Source organism: Microtus oregoni, unplaced genomic scaffold, assembly GCF_018167655.1.
Source record: "Microtus oregoni isolate MIOR12 unplaced genomic scaffold, Mior012 000141F_ref0000236, whole genome shotgun sequence".
Lineage (NCBI taxonomy): Eukaryota > Metazoa > Chordata > Mammalia > Rodentia > Cricetidae > Microtus > Microtus oregoni.
In genome coordinates, this window is record NW_024544791.1 from 120,557 (window position 1) to 135,637 (window position 15,081).

Genomic DNA, 15,081 nt, shown 5'->3' on the forward strand with positions numbered 1-15,081 from the left:
AGATTCTTCCGTTTTATGCTCAGCGTTCAATTCCAAGTCATTCTTACATTTTTAGGCATTTCTTGTAGCAGCCTTCTATTTTGCCTGTCAAAAACCTATGGTTTCTGTAACAAAAGACCACAGAGATGGTTATTCCAGTGCAAATGTATTATTTCACTGCCCTGGAGAGCAGATGTCTGATATCAGTTTCAGTTTCAGAGGATCTGCATCAAGGGATCAGAGGGAGCAAGCTCTTTTGTGGCTTCTGGAAGGGAAGTCTGCTCTTCCCCAGTTTAGTTACAGGATCCTCTGCAGTTCCTCATTAGAATGTTGGTGACAGCATATAGGGTCCACATGGCTAAAAAGAGGTAATGCCCCATCTTTTTTTGTAAAATTTCTACTGAAACTTTACTGTATAAAGTTGCATCCACAGGGTTTGAGGATTAGGACCTGATGTTCATGAATGGCTACCATTTAACATGTTTATCTATTATTCTCCAATACAGGTAAGCTTCTGAAATTTGCTCCTTAATCCATGAGATGAGTGTACCCAGCTGAAATAGTTTAATGATGATTTAGCTCAATTCGGTGGCACTCATTTTATAGATAAGTCTCTGAGGTCAAGATAAAGAGAATGACCAGTTTAAGATCTCATGGTAAATGTTTTCACACAACCAAGACCACATGCCACATCCCTTTACTCTGCTGTTTGTAGAACATTCTTCCTTTCTTCCAAAGGAATTACTGAGAATTTCTCATTTCTTTATAGTCACCCATATGATCCGAGAATAAGAATAAATAACTTGAAATCAGAAACAACTCTCAGTAGCAGCAAGAATTTTAAGGGGGAGGAGATTCATTATTAATACCCATAGAATATAATCAAAAGATTTTATAAAACTGAGGATATATGAAAAATGCTTAATTTCATACTAATACAATTGTAATTCAGAGATTTGGATGAACTTAAGTTTTTCAGAGTCAAAAAGTAACAATTTTTCTATTTCTCAGAATTGGAAAATAAGAGCTGAATGGAAGGGTATGAGGTCACTTTACATCACTCCCTTCTCTGCAGAGTACAAAGTACAGAGAATATTAATCATACTTTCCATAACATATGACCGACCCCCAAAAAGTCTCAATGCCTTGACTAAGGCTATAAAGTTGGAATGATTGATTTGCTTAATAACAAATGTGGAGAAAACTGATTATATATGCCAGGTCCTGAATTAAGAGTTGATATCAGAGCCGGGCGGTGGTGGCACACACCTTTAATCCCAGCACTCGGGAGGCAGAGGCAGGCGGATCTCTGTGAGTTCGAGGCCAGCCTGGTCTACAAGAGCTAGTTCCAGGACAGGAACCAAAAGCTATGGAGAAACCCTGTCTTGAAAAATAAAAAAAGAGTTGATATCAAAGGTCAATGAGACATAGTGTGCACGCAGAGCGACTTTCTCATCAGAATGAAGCTACGCGTAAGCAGTGAACAATCAGATGAAAACTGTAATGGTGGAGTAGGGTTCTGTAGGCGTTGGAATGATCCAAAAGGCATCCTCGAGGGCTGGAGAGATGGCTCAGAGGTTAAGAGCATTGCCTGCTCTTCCAAAGGTCCTGAGTTCAATTCCCAGCAACCACATGGTGGCTCACAACCATCTGTAATGAGGTCCGGTGCCCTCTTCTGGCCTTCAGACATACACACTGAATATTGTATACATAATAAATAAATAAATATTTTTTTAAAAAAAAAACAAAAACAAAAGGCATCCTCGAGATGGCACCTGGATGAAATCTGGAAGGAAGGGGAGCTGGGAATGAGGGCAAGGACTCCACTCCAAGGGCATCTTATGCGGTCTTAAAGTGGGAACACAGAGATTGGGAATTACAGGATCAAAATCAACTGGAGATGTCTGTAATGAGGGCACAAGAATAAGTGGGACTGGGGGTGAGTGGGGAGAAAAGTGCGATCATTCTACATGAAATGCAAAGGACACTGGAAAAAAAAGTCTCATAGACAACTGACTTTGTGGATATTCACCTTCGAGAGCCAAAAACCGACAAAGATGGGAAGGATTCTGTAATAGACTAATTTGAAATAGAATTAGGTACTGTTGAAAAGTAGTCCAGAATAAAAGGTAGCTATTGTGACTATTTCATGAAAACCAATATTTTTTATGTAGGCTGCTCAACCCATGATCAGGCGAAGTTTGATACTGACTCATGCTAACTCCTGTATCTTCAGGGCTGGGCACAACTTTTATACTTAACTTTTATCATCCAACAATAGTGCAGGGTCACAAAGACTACCTTATTTTTATACTACTGTTTTGAGAATCAACTGGTGAAAACATTAAAATGTTTTGTAAACTGTAAAATAAAGTTGGACAGTGTAATATCAATATTATTCCTAATTTAAAAATATTAGCTAATCCAGGGATCTTCCTAGATAATGAATAATTAGTAACTATACAAGTTAGTCATCTTGTCAAATAGCGATAAAAGCTAACACCTCTGAGCTCTGCTCAAGGTCCTAGATGTAGAACTTATCATTCCAACCACAGTTGTAAATCTGTGAACATACCTTCAGATCAATAATGAGGCAGATTATTAGTAACATATTTTGCCTAGGTGCAGAAACAAAGCCTTGGGTAGTAACTTGGCCAAGATCACACTGCTGTGTAATTTCAGATTTCAGATTCTTTACCCAAAAGTCTGATTCTGAAGCATATGATTTCATTACTGGATGTCACTATATATAATGACCTCTTCTCCTTGTTTGCTTAAGAAATGCTAAAGTATTTAATTTGCCAGAGAATGAGCTGTAGCCTCATTTTGTTTCTTTCTCTGATGACTTAGATCAAATAAGTCTAAGAGTATTTGGGAGAAGAACAAATGCACAACCTGGCGGTGGACAGGAATATCCCAGTAGTTCTATTGTGGAACCTGCTGAGAAGTATACAGTCCCTTCCCAAAGGTCCACATATTAAGAATCTTTAAAGCTGCCCATATTTTAAATTTTAAGCTAATGGCCACCTGATATATCAAGAGTTGCTTCATATTTCAAGTTAAAAAAAATACTGTTCTGTGTTTTGTTTTAATACAACTAGAATTTTTTTTGCTACTAACTGTATTTTAATTATGCCAATTATAATACTACATAATGGCTTTTTCCCAAAGTTTCTCAGTTTTCTTTCCATGATTTTCTTTACTTCGCAAAGTCAATGAGAGGGCTGGAGAGATGACTTAGTGGTTAAGGGCACTTGTTGATCTTGCAGAGGACCTGGGTTCATTCAGTTCCTAGCACCCATATGGTGGCTCATCATAACTCCATTCTAAGAAGTCCAACACCTTTCTCTGATCTCTTTGGGCACCAGGAAAGCACAAGGTGTGAATGCATGCATGCAAGCAAGACACTCATATACATCAAATGAACCTAAACAAATCAAATTAAGGGCTGGAGAGATGGCTCAGAGGTTAAGAACACTGGCTGCTCTTCCAGAGGTCCTGAGTTCAATTCCCAGCAACCACATGGTGGCTCACAACCATCTGTAATGAGATCTGGTGCCCTCCTCTGGTGTGTGGGCATACATGAAGAGAGAATGTTGCATACATAATAAATAAATAAATAAATAAATAAATAAATAAATAAATCTTTTAAAAAATACACAAAAAACCCCCCAAATCAAATTAACTGGGGGCGATGTTAAAAATGAAGAAAGTTAGTTTTAAACCAAAACCATGTTCAAGTGATATTTTATCAGAAAAACTGAGACCCTAAAATGTAGGGTTATTTCACACTTGCTTCTCAACATGCCAGCAAGTTCCAATGTTTTCTGTTCCACGTAGTCTGTGCACCACTCACTCTGTTGCTGTGCCGTTTCCTGAAGACCCTATAGTTGTGAATGCGCATGCTCCAGCGTTGTCTTTTAGTGAATTCTACTCTTATTTATTCTTCCGTCATGACTTGTTGGATCTCTCTTTGACTTAGTATTTGCTACTCTAGTCATTCTTTACTGCTTCTCTGCTCTGAGAATAAATTGTGTTCTCTCATCTTGCAGCTCCCTGTGATGAGCTCTCGTCTCTGGAATGAAAACTTGTAAGGGAAGAGCCCAGCAGGTTGAAGTAGAGGGACAACAAGTGAAAGCCACAACACAGTATCTGTGGCAATCGTACACAAAACTGCATCACAGTGGCTGAAAATGTGTAATTCCAGAAGAAACTGTTACTTTTCTCTTTCTGCCTTCCATCCTATAATCTCTCTTCATTGCCCCATGCTACCTGTTTTGTGCCAATAGTTTTTCTTCTTTTGTAAAATTTGCTATAGCTTGAGTCCTTGAAGACTATTATTCTCTAACCCCCATTCTTCGTTCTCATCCTAAACCCATCTTTTATGTTCAAATAACTGTTAACAGTCTTTTTGAAAGCCTCTACTCTTTCCTCAAACTTCAGAACCCTATGAACATCAAAGTTCAAATCAAATTTTAGGAAGTTCTTATGGTGCCTCAATTATCTTTCTTCATTGTTAGGATTGTTAATTTCTACTATAACAAATAATAATTCGTTTTTTTTTCCCTGAAGAAGATGGAAGCATCATACTCATTTTTTTAAATACTATATCTGCTTGATGAAGACTTAATACATGCCATATAATAGCATGATGTGTCCATGTATCAACTCCCATTTCTGTGGCCTTTGGTCAAGCCCAGTCTCAGTGTCCCTTCTCCTAGTCCCCTGCACTTCCCTTAGCCCACCTCTCCAGGTCCCTTTCTCACCACTAGGATCAGAAGAGTTTCCCTGGTTTCTGGTCTGGTACCGATTTATCTCTTTTAGTGCTCACTGTAGCATTCTCAATGTCTTGACTTAGTTGTCTGCTTGACACTGTCAGTACGTTTTTAGCTCCATGAGAGCAGAACCATTACTCGACGTTCTCAAACATGGAACCTTGTCAGATCTTGACACAATATCAGACACAAAATAATTAGTTCATTTTTCTATGAAGTGAGTTAAATAATGAGGGGATTCTTTACTTTCATCTTCATCAGGTAGGAAAAAAGGACAATTAATACCTTACTTTACTGATGACACCTTGCACAGAGCTGCACACTCTTGTCTTGCACTTTGGACGCAAACCTGTGACTGCTGAGTCCACTCTCACCCTATATCCATATTTAATTGCTTTGAAATAAAGACCATGCTTTTCTCATTCCGTCATCAAGATATAGTTGCTTTAGCAAGACTTGGGTCTACGTTTTCTTTCTGCTGATACACAGACTATTGATGACCTCTGTGGGCTTCCTCTTAGGTCACAGGTTTTCCTTACAGTTAATTAAACATACAGTTGACGGCAGGAGTCGGGTTGTATTTTCTTGTCAGGTCAGCCCTTTTGCGGGGCAGTGCTGATCATTTGCCTGAGCTCTATCCTGGGAGTTAAAGCGCTTGTCCTCATCACTCTCGTGAATCTCCCTACCCCCTCCTTACACTCTGAGTCCTCTTTTCCTCTTGTCCTTTTCTTCCAGTTTCTAGAATTTTCCTTACACATTTTGCACTTTCTGGCAAAAGTTGGATGACTGCTTTATAAATTTAAAGCTCTCCTGTAGTTTTGTTCAACAGGCTCTTACATTGTAATCTGGTTATATTCTTCCTCACTCCCTCCACGTCTATGCAATTATATCATTCCAGAGATACGTCTAAAAATACCCATGAAATCTAATAAGTATTGTTACTAATATTGCTACAAAAGCTCTCCCTTTAGATGTAAATAGGTCATGTGTCACCACATTGGCCGTATTATAGATTATTAACTGTTCCTTTCATTACACTGATAAATTCATAGCTTCAAATTCGGAAACAATTAAAAAAGAAGCTCAATTTTTAGTTATTGTTATTGTAAGAGATAAATTTAATACAAATAAATAGCCAGATTCTGTTTATAAAACATATAACTCCAATTTAGCAGGTAGTCCCCAAAGGTGCTTTCTTGGAAAAAGAATATGAGTAGTATTACATATTTCTGGAGATCTTAACTACTGTCTGTGTTTCAAAATATTGCTAATAGAGATCTACATGTCTTTATTTGGTTAAGCAGAAATACAAATTGTGTGTGTGTGTGTGTGTGTGTGTGTGTGTATTCCCCTTCCCAATAATCAGAATTTAAAAAGGCATGGATTTTGTTTTAAAAGCTATATATACTTGCCAAAGCTATACAACGAAGTATGATAAACTTAGTAACATTCTGAAAGTTGGGATCATCAATTAGCTCTAAATCAGTATTTATCCTCTCTTATAATATAGGTGGAAAATATGTATTCTTAAATTATCATTGCTTTATCTTATACAAGTTTAGGAAAAGAAATGAAGGCACGAAAGGTATCAAAGAAGTTAGGGAGTTATACAAATGCAAACAGAGTTAAAAAATCATAGAACAAAACAGCAGAAATGGGTATGGGTTCAGAGTTTAAGATGAAAATCAAATATAGAATTACGTCCTTCTAGGGCTTTGCTCCCTTTGGTATAGGCAGAGCTTAAAAAACCTGGCCTGGAGGGTGGGGTACAAAAGGATTAGCTTTTGATTCAGTGTGGTGGGGTCCCGGTAGAGTGCGTCCAATTTAAAAGGATGAGGTTCTTGTGTGTTGAACATCCCAAACTGTCTGTCTGCACTTCTGGGCTTACGTATGAGGCCCCAGGGTGCTAAGTGATGATTTATTTGGCTTCAGGGATATGAAGTAGTTTTAAACATTTGGAAAAAAATAAATTAAAAACAAACAAAAACAGAAGAGAAAAATAATAGGAGAGGTGATAAACCAATTAGGGTTCACAATGTTTCTAAAATAGAGTTGCCATAGGGCATCTCAAAACAGAACTACCAGAATGTAATTGAGCCTTGACTTGAGTTGCAGTACTACAGATGGCAAGTTATTCTCAACATGAGAGGGAGACTTTAAGAAAGATTAAGAATAAAACAACAATTATTCTTATCAAGACAGTGAGTATTCTAAAAGGTACCTGAAAGAGACTAATAACTTATCTGAGGGATAATATGGCTGTTAAATGAGTCCTTCAGCTTTCTGTGAACCCAAACTGCAGAATTACGTCACAGTTATAGTGGAATTATTAGGTTTGTCTAGTTAATTTAATTATTTAGAGTTTTGGGTACGTGAGTTTACTCAAGACATTCCCTTCTATTAGGCTTAGTCGGGTAATAAATTAACATATTCATCACAGCATTCATTGCAGGAAGCATGCCAAGCATCTGAAAGTCCCTCATTATTGGTAATACACATACTGACAGGTTAGGCCTAGGTAAAGGTGGCCAGACTGCTGCAGAAGAATTATTAGGTGAACTATACAATGAGGTAATGCTGTACTGCCAGAACTATGAATCTCTCAAAGGGTAATTGGATGCACGTGTTCACAGCAGCATAAAGTCACTGTCCAGTTATCCACCTTACATGGGAATCTACTCCGAGTGTCTTCTTTGATTTATTGTTCTAATTAGAACACAGCGTTCAAAGAAAGAACACTAGCAGCCTGATTTAAAGGCAAAAAGCCTTGACGACCATTATTTTGTGGGTGACCTGGTAGATATTGTGAATGTTTCTATTAATAAAAATAATGTGTTACGATTAAGGTCTTACTTTAAAAATATCCTAGATAATAACATCAAAATTTTGTATCAATCAATCCAGTATCAGGTGTACCTGGTAGATCCTAGGCTTCAGCTCTATTTCTCTCCTCTAACTTGGGAGGCACCTTTATGCTGTTCTTTGGTGCACCCACTTACAGGTTACAGGTAAAAGTAATATTGGGAGAAAATATGCTGATAAGAAAGCATCAATATCTTACATCTGAAAAAAAAGGCAAATTGAAAAAGTTGTCAAGTGATTGACATATAAGTAATTGTGATATACCTTGTAGGGTTAAGATACATTTGTATAAAACTCTTGAAACAAAATTAAGATTTTTTTTATAGCCCTACCTTGTTGGAAAACTGTTTGAAAATTGCATGCACAGAGATCTATATTCGGTTTCACTGTAAAGCTACAAGAGGATTTCAACTTCTTCAGGGGAAATGCTAATATTTTACTTAAATTAAGCAAACATCAACTATTAATGTTGACAACTGTTGGACCAGTCACAGTAAAACTGTCATCTGGATAACTATTCATTGCAAAGTTCAGAGAATTAATGTTAAAGTAGATTAAAATCACTTTGAATCCACATGTATTCTCTTCCTTTGGAAGGATAATAAATATCATTTGCACTATAATTTTTGATAAGCATATGGACATTAAGGCTTGGGAAAGATGTAGAAAGATATCCATAAGGTAGCTCATAAATGTGAGGAACATTAGTTCCATCTTAAATGAGCTGTCAGCCCTTTTCCCAGGATTTTAGTTTGTGGAAAGGTAGACATTTGGGTAATAAATGGGGTTTGCCTCTGAACATTAAAGTAATTGTATAGGAATTTAAAGTATCTATTCATGTTCATTGCAAGTTATTTAATTTCTAAGGAAACACACTAGAGTAAGATTATGTTATAAGCTGTTAGTGACAATGTAGAAGAAAATGTGCAGACAATGGACTTTGATTTAATAGGACCCTTCTTTTTCAAAAATTGTAAGTTTAAATATTATTTTGGAAACACATGCTTTTAAGGAATGGTCTGTACCTTCAGGTACCAGGTTACTGACATTCCCAAGACCTAGAGTTTGGTGCCTGAATTCTCCTCCTCCACTACCAGCATGCGATTCCTGCCAACTGGTTTGTTGGGTTCTTCTAGTAGGTGGTTATAAATCAGGTTTATGAAGAGGAAACTCTCAAATTGTGCATTTTAATGGATTTATGATAAAGCCATCAAAGTGGAGGGTCCACATGGAAGAAATGCAGTAAAGGTAATAGGACAGTGTCATGTAAACATTAAATACAGTGCCTTCCACCTTCATAAATCCTCGACGCTGATGATTAAATGCTTCTGGTTATAAATTTTGCAAGCAAATTCTAGAAAGAACCACAATTGTAAATAAGACACCAGCGGAAGCCATAAATTGCCATAGAATTCCCTCACACTACAGAACACTCTTGAGTATTTATTATGAGACAGTACTCCTCAACAACTATTTATTTTAGCTTTTTTCAATAATAAACTGAATTTTGATTAAAAACAATAATGCCAATCTTTAGTTCTATGTCTAGCATTACAATCTATCTTTTTTATGTGGCAAAATATGTTTTTGATTTACGGATTCACTTTGCAAGCATTACTGTCTGCAAAGTTTTAGGTCTCTATAATGTCATTCTTTGTAGGGTCACCTGTTAGAAGTTCCTGCAACAGCCTAAGCTCCCACAGGTATTTCCAATCAAATTATTTTATTGCACGTGGGAACAATTAAGCACTTGGCCCTCAGCTGTAAACAATTACTATATACAATGACATTCATGGATTTTCCTAAATAGTCGTGTATTCCTAATGACCTCTGCTCACATAAGTGAGATTGATGTGTGTGTACTTTCTGTGTGTCCACAAGCAATTATATTCCCAAACATAATATCAAGAGAGAGGCTTGACCTGGATGATACACTGCCATTGTCTGATACCATGTGACCACCTGCACTGATTATCTCTAACATTTTATCTTCTTCCCACAGCCATTTTACTTCTCTTCCAATTAAGATTGAAATCTATTAGCGTTCACAGCAAAAGGCAACACGAGTTTTAAATGATTCGTTCTTAGGAGGGTGGGAGTGTCTTGGTCTAATAAACTTGGATTCTTGTTCAGTTTAGCAGAGCACTACAGCCTACAAGGAGAGATAACCAGCTAGGGTTAGATTTGCAATGTGCTTCTGTCACTTGCCAGTTGAGTGTTTGGAAACTTTACATCTTTCCACCTTAATTTAAACATTTTAAAATGCTCATAGTTAATCAAAGCTATGTTACTATGATGAGTACTAATTGGGACACATATTTCAAGAGATGGCTTGTGTGCTCTATACTCCCTGTGTTTCATAATCTTTTCTCAGAAAGGCCCATAAGCTCTGGGATGCTGTATTGGGAACATCCATTCAGTTGTCTCTCGTTTGGGGATACGTTTTCCTTTCACTAGATTATTCTTTTTCTTCAAGTGACAGCCATGGGAGAAGCTCACAGCTGTTTTCCTCATGTCCAGAAATAAGTCAACCAGTCCCATTTGCAGGGGGACCTAACAGCTGTATCCAGCCTTTCTAGGAGGTCAGAAGCAGAGCTGAGTGGTAATGTTTCAAGGGCAAAGCTCTAGATGTAAGGAATGATAAAACAAACCCTAAATGAGCCTGCGCATATCTAGTGACAGATATGCTATAGCCAGTCTCAATTATTCAAGCTTCCTCAGTCTTCATAATTCACCCCTACTCTCTTTATTCTACTTCCAGATAATAGCAAAGAGCAACACACACACACACACACACACACACACACACACACACCGCTACATCCCAGCTCTCCCCTTCTAAAGAAAAAAGCTTTAGTGATCACTTAATTTGAGAAGAATTTCTTTAGCACATGTCAGCCTTTCAGATCTATTCAAAACAAGGTGCTAACTTTGGAGGATGAAGTTTAAAAAAAACATCATTTTGCAATACTTATGAATGAGTTCCACTCTTCCCTTTTGTTAGCATTCTGCTGGCAATGAGCCAGTGAAACACTGTTTAATTATCCAAGGCATCAAAAATATATCACCTCTTAGGTAAGCGGTGATGGTATTCTAACAGCAATGATAACAAAGAAAAGTAGTCTTCAAATATGCAAATCTCAAAATAACATCTTTGTGCATTGATACTAAGTAATATCTTGTTTAGGACAATGGTCCCAAAATGTGGCTTTTGGACAAGGACCTGACACTCTTCAGAGGTTAGATAGTCTACTAGTTAACAGGCTAATATTTGGTGGGCTGACTGGTTGGCTACCCTGTGGGTGTGGCAAATGTTTCTTATGTGCAATTATGCAACACTTAAACAATATCTAAATGATACCATGTATTTTAGCTGAATCAGTCCAGCTGGAAATGATAGCCCCATTCTGATGACTGGGCCACATGTGAAATTAAGGCCTTTTCAATCTGTGCTTTTCACTTGCTATGTTTTGATACACATGTTCTTGGAAAGCTTAAATTAGTTATGGTTTGACAATATTTAGCAATATAACTACCATCCTCCTCCTTTAAACCGTTAATTAGAACAGTCTTCTTATACTGTATATTTAGCTTTTAATTTCAAAATGGACTATTAGTAATTACCATATTTTATTCCACAAAAGAGATAATGTCTATTTTTTTAATGTTAGGTTGGAAATTTGCTGTACTTGTTTGTGCAATAAAAGTTGCATAATTTTCTCATTTGGGATAGTTCATATTGTAAAAATAAAACTCAATGTGTTCCCTGGGAGTCATTTTACTAAGTAGTTCATGGCACAGGGATCATTATTTTACAAAATAGTCATCTGAGTATCATAAACTAAAATATCTTCAGGTTGATCATTACATCACATTTTAAAAAAACACTTAACACTGTAACAGCAAGACCTAGCTATTATCAAAATGTTAAGAAGAGGAAAGTAAGCTCAAAGTTAAAACTTGGACATTTTGCTCAGTATCTTCATGTTTTCCATATGAACAAAAGAAATTCGGGCCATGGGAATTATAAAAGAGAAAACAGTGCAGCCCAGTTTGGAGGCGGCTTCTTCCTTTAACTGAGCACCACTACTGAGTTTTATTTTAGAAGTAGGTATAGCTATTAGATTCGGATCAGCAGACCATAAAGACTGTTTATAGGATAGTATCTGTCACACTCAGGTGACAAGAGACTTTCAAGGAAGAGAAATTATCATTAAGGATACTATTTCAGCTACTTTCTTAGCATCAGAATGAAATATATTTGCATATATAATAATAAGGTATCTAATATTTTCAATACTAAACCTAACATAGATTACTCAAATGCTTCCGTAAAGGTATTACTTAAAAAGATATTGCTAATTTTAATGAGCAACTAGGATGAAAGCAACTGAAAAGGAACAAAAGAATGTTGGATCTTTGTGAGTCCCACAAGAAGAAAACAATTGAAGTCTCAACTCATTTAGTCTTTATTGAAAAATAAATACTGAATTCTGGTCACTTGTCATTTTTATGACGACCAAGTCAAAAAAAAATTCTGAAATTGGTTACTCACTTATTTCAGCGTGCTGGCCAGTATATGTTTGGAATTCCCAAAGAACTGACACAAAATGTTCCCTTTGAAAGGTGACTTGGAATTTACTGCAGAGATAAAGCCAAGTGGTCATTAAAGATGTTTAAATGTCATTGTCTACTGTCTTCATTGTGCCATTACATAGCCTTGGGAATCCTTTCAAAGAACTATCAATAGAATATGAATAAGTCTCAGCACATGAAAGCAACCAGAAAAGGAAGCCAACAGCATAATTTGGCTTGCCTGGGTTGGTTCAAGAAGAGACTTGGTATCCACCCCTTCCCTTCTCATTTTTCCTCCCCTTTTTCAGGCTCTCCCCTCCCCCAACGCAAGACAGACCAGGGAAAGAAAGGCCAGAGAGACAGGAAGAAGGAGAGAATGAGATCCAAGGATCCCCTGCCGAATGTGTGCTGGGGAGACAAACCTCGCCCTATGGGATACAGCCTTGGAAACAGACTTAGGCTTTTGCTTTGAAAATAAAAGAATGACAATGAAATTTGTGTGAGGTCTGTGTGAATCCAGTCCCAGATGTTTACAATGCTGTAGTACTATGCCTCTGCAATATGAGAGGGTTCAGAAGAAACAGTACAACAAGACTCCACAAAGCAGCGCATATGCTATTGACAATGCAGACATGAGCATCATGTTACCAAGAGAGAAGGCAGGCAAGAGACAAACAGCCGTGGTGCTGCCCGAAACGCTAACTTCACGGACTGCAAGCACTCAAACCAGAATGAGGGACCCAAAATGGGGGGGGGGGGGAGTTCAAAACTAGGGGGAAAAACCCTTTTGGCTTCTATCTAGAAGTGGTGGAGCAAAAGATGGGGGCCGGTAGACTGTGGAAGTGACTCTTCTTCCCTAAAGGTCATATAGAGCCCTTATAATTGACAGAGGATAATTATTTTCAGCTTTAGGAGTCTGTCCCAAAACTCTTAAGGTTGCCAGCGAAAAGAAACAAAATGTGTTTACTTGAGCCATTTCCAGGAAGGAGGGAAAGGAGACCTTTGGATGAGATTGGGCGGGGGGGGGGGGGGGGGGGGGGGGGAGTTGGAGACAGAATGGGGAATCTCCTAGCAGCAACAACTCTAGGGTACCGGGAGTGGCCCTGTGAGTGACAAGCTAGAGAGACCCAGAATAGGGTGGCGATAGGTAGAGGAGGCTTGTGTGCTGGAGGGAATCCTGCGGCACAATGTATACTCGGGAGGGGGTTGATTTAGTGTGAAAGTATTCCACTTCATCATTTTACAGGGGTTGGGGACATAAATATTTAGCTGGCCACATCTGGAACAGATTCTGCCCCCCCCCCCCCCCGCGTGGGGTGGGGGTGGATAATTGGAAAGAGAGGAGCACGCATTTGTAACTTACTGTACGGACAGTTTTCCTTCTTGGTACCGCTGACCTTTCCGTTCTTCTCAATCTTGAGAAAGTACTTGGTGAAGGAGAACAGCTTTCTCCAGCGGACATCTCCTTGGAGGTGATTGTAGCTCCGCACATGCCTCCCCGCACTGGAAGGAGAGGACAAGGAGGAGGACGAGGAGGAGGAGGAAGAGGAGGAGGAGGAAGAGGAGTTGGTGGCCTCCGGTGACACCATGTCCTGACCAGGAGCTTGGCAGGTGACAGGGACGGAAGACACCAAGAAGAGCAACAAGAAGCAGCAACAGCAGCTCGGCAGGTGGGGAAAGGCTGAGGCACAATGTGTCAGTATCCATTTCCACATTGTACTGAAACTCTCGGCACTGAAAATTGTCTCATCAGAAGGAACATACTGGAAGGGTAAGACCTGGTGCGAGGCAAAGAGACAGCTGGAGGTGGTGGCTACTGGTTAGCTCCCTCCGGGTACGGATCTGGCCAGAAGCGAATACACCAACATCCATAACTCCTCAGAAGGGCCGGCTGCCTGTCCTCGCTCCGTTCTCAGATCCGCTGCTTGTATCTCTCCAGTCTCCGGGTGAACAGTGGACGTGGGTGGCCGCAGCAGTAGGAACTGGTGGTGTCGGTCACCAGCGCTCTCCGCTCCCCACTCAGGGGTTACTTTGTTCTCTTCTTCACTCCTTTCTTCACCATGTTAGATGCAAAAGAGGTCTGAAAAACAGATGACAGCACGGTGAACAAAACCCAAAGTGGGTGGGGTGGGGGTGCAGGAAGACATCTGCGCCCCTCTGCGGTTGGCACCTTCTGGTCCTTCCCTGCAGAGTCCCAGCCTGCTGGCCAACTTAAAAAGTGTGTCTCTTTGGAGTTGTCAGAACTGGAGGCAGCTGCCCAGGCGCTGTTGTTTTCTTCTCCTTCCTTTCTCTTTTTGGTGGTGCCTGTTGATGTGAAGTCTCCCGAAAGCCACTTCTAGTTTGGGGGGCGGCTGGCGGCTGGTGTTTTGTTTGGCTCTACCCTCCACCTCCAAGGCCCTTGGAAAGCCGCTTGTAAACAGGTTGAAGCCTGCAGCCTAAATGTCAGTGCTTTTCAGCCAGAGGTGGGCTCTAACTCTGCTGGTCAAACCTCATTTGCAGGGGTGGAGAAGGCGGGGGAGGGGGGTCAAACGGCGGTGGGACATCTGAAACCCTAAGCTGCTGGGAACGCCAGGGAAAAGGGAGGGGGTGGAGAAGGGGCCGGGTTGGGGGGGGGGGAGCCTGGCGAGAGGAGTGCGCGATGTCTTTGCTCTGAGCTGGGGGCTGCGGGTCCTTTCCTCACAGCCTCCGTGGGCGCAGCCGCTCCGCAGCCTGCAACTCCAGCTAATTGCTGCTCCAGCGTCCTGTGCTAGCTGCGCTGGCCACCAGCGCGAGCTGTCCGCGTGCTTTCCGAATTTTGCTGCCCTCCGGCGGGAACCACTCCCCTCCTGGGAGCCCCATGCTCACTTGTTTTCCAGTGTAGTTTTTTTTTTCTTTTTCTTTCTTTCTTTCC

General features: G+C 39.8%; 1 protein-coding gene across 1 annotated transcript in view; it reads right to left on the reverse strand.

The window, feature by feature from the left end:
- Window positions 1–14,500, reverse strand: part of Fgf10 (fibroblast growth factor 10) — a 76,550-nt gene extending 62,050 nt beyond the window's left edge. Inside the window, exon 1 of the mRNA XM_041646703.1 lies at window positions 13,555–14,500. Within this exon, the coding sequence (XP_041502637.1) occupies window positions 13,555–13,906 (352 nt within the window). The 5' untranslated portion in view covers window positions 13,907–14,500. The remainder of the gene's footprint in view (window positions 1–13,554) is intronic.
- Window positions 14,501–15,081: the final 581 nt, after the last annotated feature.